The sequence below is a fragment of the Lemur catta genome, chromosome X (genome assembly GCF_020740605.2).
Source record: "Lemur catta isolate mLemCat1 chromosome X, mLemCat1.pri, whole genome shotgun sequence".
Lineage (NCBI taxonomy): Eukaryota > Metazoa > Chordata > Mammalia > Primates > Lemuridae > Lemur > Lemur catta.
This window is the reverse complement of record NC_059155.1, coordinates 8176437-8187015: the sequence shown is the minus strand read 5'-3', so window position 1 is coordinate 8187015 and position 10579 is coordinate 8176437. Positions and strand designations below refer to the sequence as shown.

The 10579-nt window shown below is 41.6% G+C and overlaps 1 protein-coding gene across 1 annotated transcript; it reads right to left on the bottom strand.

The window, feature by feature from the left end:
* Positions 1-1091: 1091 nt before the first annotated feature.
* On the bottom strand, positions 1092-8954 carry SPRY3 (sprouty RTK signaling antagonist 3). The gene is made up of 2 exons (XM_045537944.1): positions 8542-8954; positions 1092-2623 (listed from the first exon to the last, which is right to left on the bottom strand). The coding sequence occupies exon 2, from the start codon at positions 2515-2517 to the stop codon at positions 1651-1653; it is 867 nt and encodes a 288-aa protein (XP_045393900.1). The 5' UTR covers positions 2518-2623; positions 8542-8954; the 3' UTR covers positions 1092-1650.
* Positions 8955-10579: the final 1625 nt, after the last annotated feature.

Sequence of the window (10579 nt, the reverse complement as noted above, 5' to 3'; positions counted from 1 at the left end):
GGAGCAAGCACAGTGTGTGCAGCAAAGAGTAGATGCAATGGCGAAGATACAGCTTGGTTAGGGCTTCTTTAAGCTTTTCTTTTCCACACTTGAGCTTCTACAAGGTGACAAAGCCAAAGGTGATGTCCACTGGGGGCAGCCTCAATACCTGATAGTTAATTAGCTACCCACCATGCATTGCAGAGAGACTGCCACACTAACTTGGCATGGTTCCTGAAAAGTATTAATAATTGGATGGGAATGGCTTTCTGTAACTGTTAATAGAGTCGTAGGAAAAAGTCCCATGACTCACTGTGGTACAGGGAAAAGAATACTGAACTAGGAGTCAGAAGACCTGTATTCCAGTTTCATTTCTGCTATTAACTCAGTGTGTGGCCTTGGGCAAGTGTCTTCCTATCTCTAGGCCTTGGTTTTCCCATCTGTAAAATAAGGGCATTGAACTAGATTAACAGTTAAGATTCCTCCGAGCTCTAAAGTTTTATGACTTTTTAAGTCCATTATTAAGGCCTGAGCCATGCAGTCTCAGGGACGTTAGCTTCTAAGAGAGAACATACTTCTGTAATATCCTTTGCTTTGTTCACTTAGCTATAAAGCACGTCTGCCTTTGGCACTTGGGTCAGACATACAAAGTTATGAGCATCCTGATTTACTATCCTACTCAGCATGCTAGTGGAATCTGTAAGTACTATAAGTCAGTTATTGGGAAAGGGAGAAAAACTTCAACTAAATTAACCTGAAAATGTAAGATAACTTTGCCTCATACGCTCACAAACAAGTGAGAGTGGTTGTGAGTGCATACACACGTCAGGGTACAAACTATTGCTAGTGATCAGCCCATTACAGTAATCCATTTCCCTTAATAAAAATTAGTAAATAGTATAGCATAGCAAAGTTTGGCGTCTAAGGAAACACCTATGGAAAAACAGCACTTTTGGATGTTAGAGAAAGAGGGATACATAGAGAGAGATAAATATCGATCAAACAAGATAGAAATAGAGGCAGAGAAAGGATTAGTCAGAAAGAGGGAGGGAAGGAGTAGAAAGGAAGAGAGAGAAAAAGAAGAAAAGTAAAAGTAGAGAGGGTGAGAATGAAGGAGAAAGGAATACAGAACAGGACAGTGAAAGAAAATGAGAGGAGGAGAAAGAGAGACAGAGGAGTAAAGAAGATAAGGGCAGTAAACAGGGAGAAAGGGTCATATTCCCTGGAAGGTTGAATGTTGTTCCACAAGTACCTGTGAAAACCATCTTAGAAGAAAGCTTCCAAAGGCACTGTGGAAAGCAGAGTGACAACCAGAGCCTGCATCGAGAGGCATTACATTGGGGAGCCCCTAAACCTCCACGTTGCTGGCTCTGTCAGTCCTCAGTGTCCAAACCTCATGCCCACATATCACCTGAACTTGCCACGACAGCCATAAGGGCTGAGCTGGCCAGGTGTAAAACAACTGAAGAGGAGTGAGATAGATACTATGAGAAAGAACAAGGCATCCTGCATCAGGATGTACTTGGTCATTCCTCTGACATTGCAGGAACAAAAGGGGTGAGGTTCTAACTTTGGCTAGTTTATTACTCCCCCCTGCCCCATCCAAGAATGAGGCCTATGCTTTACTGATGGGGGCTAAGGAGAAAGCTCTGGATCCATCTTGTTGGAGGGTCATACAGACTTTTCCTGGGCCTTGGGGAAGGGTGCATTACTAGAAGAGATTTTTCTGCACACAGTGTTGGTGTGCCTCTTACAGCGGCAGCCTGGTCGCTGGAGGCTATCATAGCCCTGCTGGCACAGATGGAGGCATCCACGGGTAGGCAGGTAGCAGCACAGGCAGGGTAAGAAGAGGGAGATGAGGCTCATGGCTGCCCAGCGAACGAAGCAAGAACTAGGCCCACATGAGCAGGGCTCATCAGCGCAGTTGTCTTCATCATCAGTGGAGCAGTGATAGAAGAGGCCCTTGACACAGCACAGACAAGTGCCATAATCGAGGAGGCTCTCAGCAGAGCAAAGGCAACGCTGGTTGCACAGCCAGCAGGAGGGGAGAGGGCGAGCTGCTGTGCAGGAGAAACACTTGCAGCGCCCACACTCCTCGCAGATGAAGAGGTGCTCACTGGGGTGCCCAGCAGACTGCTCAGCTTCTCCCTTCAGAGCACCATCAGCCTTTGGGTGAGCCCCTGCTCCAGGTTGGGTTCGGATGATGGACTGGCCTGAAGGTGAGGGTGTAATGCTGGCCAAGAGCCTTTGATCAGAGGCAGTGGTGCTATGGGACATTGAGCTGGCAATGCTAGATTGGCTCAGATGCTGAGGCAAGGGCTGCAATTGATGGCACTGGCTGAGACTGCGGGGGAGAGCAGTAGGCATGGTAGCCAGAGACCAATCAGATTTGTGGGTTTCCATGATAAGGGAAGGGCTGGAGAGGGCCTGTTTACAGGGGGCTGGAGGCCGTTCCACGTAATCATTGCTAGCATGAGTAGAGCGTAGCTGTTCAATAGGCAGAATTTGTTGAAAATCATCTGTCACTGCGACATCCATTTTGCCTTGATTTTTGAGCTCTGAGTGGTTTTGGGTCAGGGTGGCACTTATGGTGATAAAGAAGAGCCCTTGTAGTTACGTGGACCTTAGGACACATCAGAAAATCCTAGGAGAGAAGGAATAGAAATAATAAATGAGAACACACAGGCATAAGTACTTTGTAGGGAATCAACAAAGTTCAAGTCCTATTATCACCATTATCTTCAGTCACTTTACAGTAATCTTCATACTACACTTTCATTTTGTAATTGACCTCACCTACTTCTTTAGGCAAATCTTGTCATCTCATTCAGACTATAAAGCAGTTTGTGAACAAAGATCAGATCATTGATACTTTTATATTCTGTCATATGACTAGGTTCATAGGAGCAGCCAGTTCATTCAGGTGTTTGCTAACAGAGAAATGTAAGCCTTGAGCATCAGCATTCTAATAAAAATGGAACCTAATGTTAAATGCAAGGCCCACTTTCTGAAGCAATGCAGAAGCAACAAAAGAGAAAGCCTCAGAAGTCGTGCACGAGAAGTTTCTCATATGTATGAGTGATATACATATATATTTATATATTACCAATCAACATTCTCCTTTCAGTGTAATTTATGATAAGCAAAAATAAACAGATGGGAGGCCAGGCACGATGGCTCACGCGTGTAATCCTAGCACTGTGGGAGGCCGGAGGATCGCTTGAGCTCAGGAGTTCGAGACCAGCCTGAGCAAGAGCGAGACCCGTCTCTACTAAAACCAGAAAAAAATAGCTGGTCATGCTGCTGCATGCCTGTCTGTAGTCCCAGCTACTTGGGAGGCAGAGGCAGGAGGATCGCTTGAGCCCAGGAGTTTGAGGTTGCTGTGAGCTAGGCTGAAGCCATGGCACTCTAGTCAGGGTAAAAGAGTGAGATTCCCTCTCAAAAACAAACAAATAAACAAAAAAGATGGGAAACGACATTGTTTGATGCAATAAATATAGGCAAGCAAGCAGAATGTAATAATGGCAGAGATATGGCAGAGATACAGAGGGTAGGAATTAAGCCGTCTTAGAGTAATAGGAAAAAAGTCTTCTCAAGACTATAAGGAAGCCAAGACTAATCATTCTATAGTTTTCCTCACCTTACTGGCTGCTTTAACTTATTGAGGAGGTGATTCTTTTTAAACGGCATGGTGGTTCCAGAATCAAACTTTTGTATACATGGGAGTGGCACTGAGGATAAGGGAACTATAGAAGGCAAACCCTGAATTATTTCAAATATCACCTATAATTGTACCTATTACCACCCTGAGTCAACTCCATATTGATAAGATTTACCAAACAGAATCTACTTGGACTGCTTTTCTCTATCTTTACACAATAAACTAGCTTTTTAAAAGAGCAGCAACATTTTTATACCATATGTAATTTAAGCAAAGTTGAACATCTAGAAATCCCATGCTTGTATGGAGATTGTACCATAATCAGGAAGAATTGGGTAGTCATTCCCAGAAGGATCTGATCAAGCCTAGAACTGATAATGATGACTATAAGGAAAACATTGTACAAACAGTACACTGCTGTATCATACCACCTAGAAGACTGAAGAGCCAAAAAGGTGTACAGAAGGAATCCTAAACACAAATCCGAGAGATACCCTGCAGGCATTAGGACCAAGGGAACATTAGCATGAATAAAGTATATATTTGAAATCCATCAGATTCCAGGCCTCCTCAAAATAGAACAATTAATCATGCTACTGCATGGGATGGATAGCTTTAACGAGTAATAGAAATAAACAAGTGGGAGAGGATAGTGCTTGATTAGGTTTCCATAAGCAAGCAAACATGTCACTGAAATGGGCCCAAAGTTCAATAACAGTAGAAATAAGAATGCAGTTCATAAAGGACTCACTGGCTAATAACATGACCAGACTCAGTTGACTTTTGAGGCTATATCCCCATGCAAACCTGATTAGCTGAATTCACATCTGTTCATTTTTTGAAAAGAAGATTTAATTTGGTTAAAAATAACTTCTTTGCCACATCACATCAAAGAACAGGGCCGACAAAGAATTCACTTCTTAGCTGGTTGTTTTGGTGTTAAATGCAGCACAAGAGAATGCAAATAAACACTATGGAGACTCTCTAAGATTCAAATATCCATGTTACCTTTGTCAAATCACTTGTTTTCTTTGGGCTTCAGTTTCACTATCTAAATATTTATAGGGGTAGACTAGGTGATTTTGAAGGACATTGCCCCATCATGATCTATATTTCTATAACTAAACAATTTGATAAAATAATTCTTTTTATCCATACCTTCTACATCTTGAAGTCCTTTAGGGTAAGTTGGGTAATGTGCCCTTGTTTATTTGGGCATTCAAAAGAAAAATGTATTTCTCCTTCATTCCCTTGTATTCAAAGCCCCCTGCAACCTCCCACCTCTACATTTGCTGTATTTTTATAGATTTATAGTCTCAGCATTGGAAAGGAACAGGCAGTTTTCATTTGGACACCTAAATAAAAAAAGTACACATTGTACATTTGGCTTGAAGGGTTTGTGGATGTAAGAGCTTTGGACTGGAAAGAGTCTTTTGACAAATTTATAAGAAATGGATTTATGTCTCATTGATCAGCTAAAGAATGTGGCACCCTTCAAGTCCTTTACACTGTAAGAACAATAATATACATGCTGGATGCAGTTTAGACTCATTAATTTCCCAGAGGAAACTAGATTTAAAACATATTAAAAATTCCAAGAAGAAATGATTCAAAGGAAGGTATATAAGATCTCAAAATTACAGGAGATAATCATGTGAGATTCCAAAGACAGGATTCTAGGGATGTATCTAGGTACCTCAGGGACATGCCCAGAAGGTGGAAAGGAAGGAATCTAGGTCATAACATAAATGACTCAGAACCAATAATGAGAACCATGTTCAAAGGGGATCTTGTCTGGGGAGCAGAAGGGTACATGGTGTTTAGGTTGAGAAGGTGTATTTGAATATTGATTAGATTTCTGCAAGACTGAGGAGTTGAGATGCTTTGTTGTTGGATGATTAAAGGAAGCTGTGGGTATCAGTCTGGAATTATGAGGTACTTTCTTACTTACAGGTAAGGGCACTGACAGGATGAACTCAAAAGGTTTCTTCCTGTAAAATCTTTTATTCAAATGAACTCTGGAATCTAGTGTGAAAGATCTGTAATATGGTGGGCAGTAGGACCTGGGTAAAATCAGGATGTTAAGTAGGAATTAAAAAAGGATTGAGTGACAATAAATTGTTTGCCATTCAGGATGTGCTGAATCCTATCTGCCTAACAGGATGAACTGAAATAGATACTGTAGAGGAAGGTAAGAGGAAAAAAATTGTTGAGAAAGGAATAGGCATGAGACTGCTGCAGCACATAGACTAGATGAAAAACTATCACTACATGCATGTTTGTGATTCAGCAATACACCCATTAAAGAGCCATTCACTGTGAACAACAGTTAAGGAACTGACTGTGCTGTTGGTCAATTCCATATTCTGTTAAATGAAAGAGAGAACATATATATCACATAGTAATAGGAGCCAAGGTGATTATAAGTCTTGGTTGCACATTGATGGGATCTAGTGATTTTTGTCACGTAGTACCTCTGCAGTAATGAATGATGCATTGTAATCCCACTCCCATCTCGGTCTCTCTGGCCAGGTGCTCACAGCTTTTCCAACAGTTTTTCTGTAGCCCTGAAATTTGCAATGTTCAACCTAAATAAAAATGTCTATCTTTTCTTATGCCAATTTAGGGACTAGAAGGCAAAAATCCATTCAAGAAATGATAATGTTTGTTAATGAAAGAAATGTATTTTCTCTCTGGAACCTAAAATCTGGCATACTGGGACTAAAGCTGAAAACATTCCTATATAGAGCCCTTTTATGCTAACTCCTTAAGACAGGTCTGATTTCTATGACAAATCCTTTCTGATACAATATGACTCAATATTGATTTCAAAGAAGAGGGGGAAGAGAAGAAGGAGAGCCTAGCTCCTGTTTTCTCCCACTCCCATGGGTTTAATGCTGTTTTGTATGTTACTGTGTAACAGCCCTGAGGTGTATTGCTTTTTTCCTATGCTACGCTGTTATATACACTCGTTCTCAGAATAACTGAAAGCAAACATAGAGGGGGAATTTCTGCTATGGCTTTATATGTTTTCTTAGTTCTACTGTTCCAAAGTCTGCTCTCTAAAAATCCCTCTCTGTGCAAAAGCATTTGCATCTCTATCAAAGCACTCCCCCCTTACAAATACCAAGTTGTATATAGTTTACATTACTAACCTCTCTGCCACTGACTGGGCCTCCCTCCTACCGCATACATCTTGCTGGAGCTGCCAGGTTCTCACCACATTTAACTCTTAACTTGTCACTCTGTTACCCTAGTCCTATTCATTACTTTAATAGTTTGATTAGACTCATAGCAGTTTATTTAAAACCAAGGAGTCTTGCAGTTTTAAGACCTTGCATTATTGAAGATATAGGTGTTTTAGTGAGGAGCGATACAGAGAAAATTTTTAATATCAAACAAATTCACATACTTCTAGTGCTGAGGAAAACTCCAAGAAGCTAGTTGTTCATTTAAGAAGTAGGAATCTTTCTTTAAACCTCTAATCCTTTTATAAGACACAAGAAACTTAAATTGTAGTCCTAATGTTTGTTCTACTTTGCTGTGTGACTGTGGGCCAGTGACCTCTGTTCCGGACCTCAGTTTCTTCATCCACAAAATGAGAGGGTATGCAAAGAGGGTTTTAAAAGCCCTTTCTTGTCCAGATGCTCTCAATTTTATGCGGGGTTGTTGGTTTCATTTCTCTGTCTCAAAAGTCTTTCCTTTAAGGTTCTTTACTTCCTTGCTACTCCTTAACTTGGAATAAATACCTTCAAATCCAAGTCACTCAGATTACTATCTAAGATAGACCGTTTCACAGCTAGAGACCTAAAGACAGAACACAAAGAAACAAAATTATAGAATGTTATAATAAAGTCTTAGTATATGTTTGTTTACAGGCAAAGAGAACAAGACTGATACTTCATTGTGGATAAACTGCTAGCTTGTGCCTTATTTGTATTTGTATATGCAGCTGACTTGTTGGGAACATGATTTAAACACCTGGTATAGTTGAATTCCCATGATAGCACATCATATTACAGTGAGGGCTTAATATGCCCAGAAAAGCAACAATAGTTTGCATTTCAAAACGGAATTTTGTTTAAGAGTTCAAGGTCTGTTTTGTGTTCATCCAACTTGGTTTGCAGTATGCAGAAGTGAATGATGATTAAAATTAGATGTGTGGAAGGGAGTGTGCAGTAAACCACTGCCCTAGGTCCTATCAAATGCCTATTGGCTAACTAGACATGTTCACAGGTTCTCATTTTTGACAAAATTTCCATATGCCACACAGAGACATGTGTACACATACACAGGCATGGATCCAGAGATTTCTAAATCATTGCTCTGACTCAATGTAAGCGGGGTGTTATGCCGTGTCAGCTTGCGCCATTTCTACCCAGGGCAAGGTGATGTGATGAAATCTGAACGATGCACAGGCCAGACTTGTGAACCAATAGCAGACCAGCCCCACACTGACAGGATGCCCGCTGGGCAGCCAGACTGGCCTCAGCACGGGCTTTCCCTACGTCCTCAGCTTGGGTGGTTAGGCTGCGCTATGAGGGGCTTAAACAAGCACCAGAAAGCATTTAAAGGTCAACGGGCTAGAAATTAAATTGACGTTTGGCTACAAAAGGATTATTTTGAAGTCCTCTTTTGATTTAGAAATTTCCAATACGTTTAGTTTTCTATAAGAGCTGATTCATTTAGATCTCATTTAAAGGGTTTTCGTTTTTATTTTACCCACGCGCTTGCGCGTGCGCGCGCGCGCGCGCGCGCACACACACACACACACACACACACACACACACACACATACACACACACGCACAACGCAGCACAGGATGGCTGGAATGAATGGCAATTTGTGCATTGCATAGAAAGAATTCTGGGGTCTTTAAGAGCTAATCTCCATGGCTTACCTTGAGGAAGGGGTTTATCCATGCTGAGAAAAGCAGAAGAACTAATGCCCCATCTGGCTCAACAGACCTCTTCTCCTGAGTCTTTAGGTTTCTCCACCTTTCTTCGGAAAGTCTGAATGAAAACTCCTTCAGTGGCAGTGGAGCCAGAAACAGAGATAGTTCTGTCTTGGTCTTTGACACAGCAGAGAAAACAGAAAGAAAAACAACAACAACAAAACCAAAACAAACAAACAAAAAAAAAAAAAAAACGGAGGATGGGGAGAGTCAGACCTGTAGTGGCAGATACTTTGTATAGATTTTACATGCAGATCTAAATCTTGATGCACGTATTCCCCAAAGAGAGCTCAGCAGGGTAAGTTGTTCACCTCCTCCTCCTATTTCTCCTCCTCCTCTTCTTTCTCCTCCTCCTTCTCCTCCCCCTCCTCCTCCGCCTCTTTCTCCTCCCCCTTCTCCTCCTCCTCCTGTTTTCCACCCCCCTCCTCCAGTATTTTCCTTTCCCTCTTCTTCCCCTCCCCCTTCCCTCCTTCCCTTCCACCTTCTTTACCTCCTCCCCTCCTTTTCTTTTGCCTCCGCCTCCACCTCCGCCTCCGTCTCCTCCAATCTGACAGATGAACCAAAGCAGCAGAAACAGCAGTTGTAGACACAGGGTATCTCAGCGGAGCAATAGATACCGCTAGTGTGTGATTATTTATATAGCTCAGGGTGTGCTGGTATATAATCTGCGTGGGGGAGGGGGATGAGGTTGCAGTGTGTTCAGCTCAGCTAGCTGGCTGTTTTGTGAATGTAGATGATTTCTGGAGGTCTTGTGAATGGGTTATAGAGGAGGATGGGAAGGAAGGGATTTATTGCTCCTTGTTATCATTTCTTTCTCTCCCCCTCTCTGTGTCGTTTGCTTTCCCGGAGCTGTAGCTCTTAATGCTTGGCTAAGTGGCGTCATCCAGATGAAATTGAATCGACCCATTAGAACTCCCCATAGGAATCTCTGTATCCGGTCCCTGGGTAATGACTGAAACAAAATTTAAAGGAGAATGGGGGTGGGGTGGAGAGTAACAATTTTAAAGAGGCCTCATTTAAATATCTCTGCCAATCACACTCCTAGCAAGCCACTCAGCCCTTGCTGAGTGACTGCAGCTTCAATCAGATAAAGAGACAGAGCTTCTCCTTTGTTTAAGGGCTTCTCCTACCTCTTTTTCTCATTCATTCCCACTTTATCAGCACTAATGATTGTCCATCCATTGCCAGTGGCAAACCATTACCCAACCTACTTTCCTTTTCTGCCTTTAGTGTGTCATACTTTCAACAACAAATATTTATTAAGTGCTAAGTGTTGTGGATTCAATAAGGAAGGATTAGATGGAGGATTCCTGCCTTCATGGAACCTTCTTGGAACTGCTAGCCTTCTGAAAATAAAGCAGTCTTGGACATTTTCTCTTAAAGCAAAATGAAAGACAAATCTTTCTGTAAATTTTCTTCAGTGCACTATTCAATTCAATAGCAACCGTTCTTCCTTCTGGGCATCTAGACAGAAGCACTTGGATGACAGTAAGCCTCATATTTATTAATAAAATAAAGGAGATCTGATTTCAAGCTCTGTTTCAATGGACAAATGGCAGGAGCTTGGCCATCAACATTCTTGGGATGCTTTGGTTACTTCATCTATAAAATTAAGATGGTAAATGGTGACAGTTCAGAGTAAAATAGAGCCAGGAAACTGAGATTCTTAATCTTACTCTAACTCTTTCTGTGACCTTTGCAATTTACTTCCCCTCTAGAGCCTCAATTTTTACATTAATATGAAGGGATCGGATTAGATAAATTCTAAGGTACCTTTTAGCTCTGACATTCTATTATTTACACCCTTTCAGAGGTGTTAAGAAGACAAAAGAAAGCACGAGCTTAAAAAAATGTGTTTTGTGGGCCTGCATGCCCCCGTGTGTGTGTGTGTGTGTGTGTGTGTGTGTGTGTGTGTGTGTGTGTGTGTAATTTCTAAACAAATCCAGATCTCTTTTCCAAATTGGAATTTCCAGTCAAGAGGTTT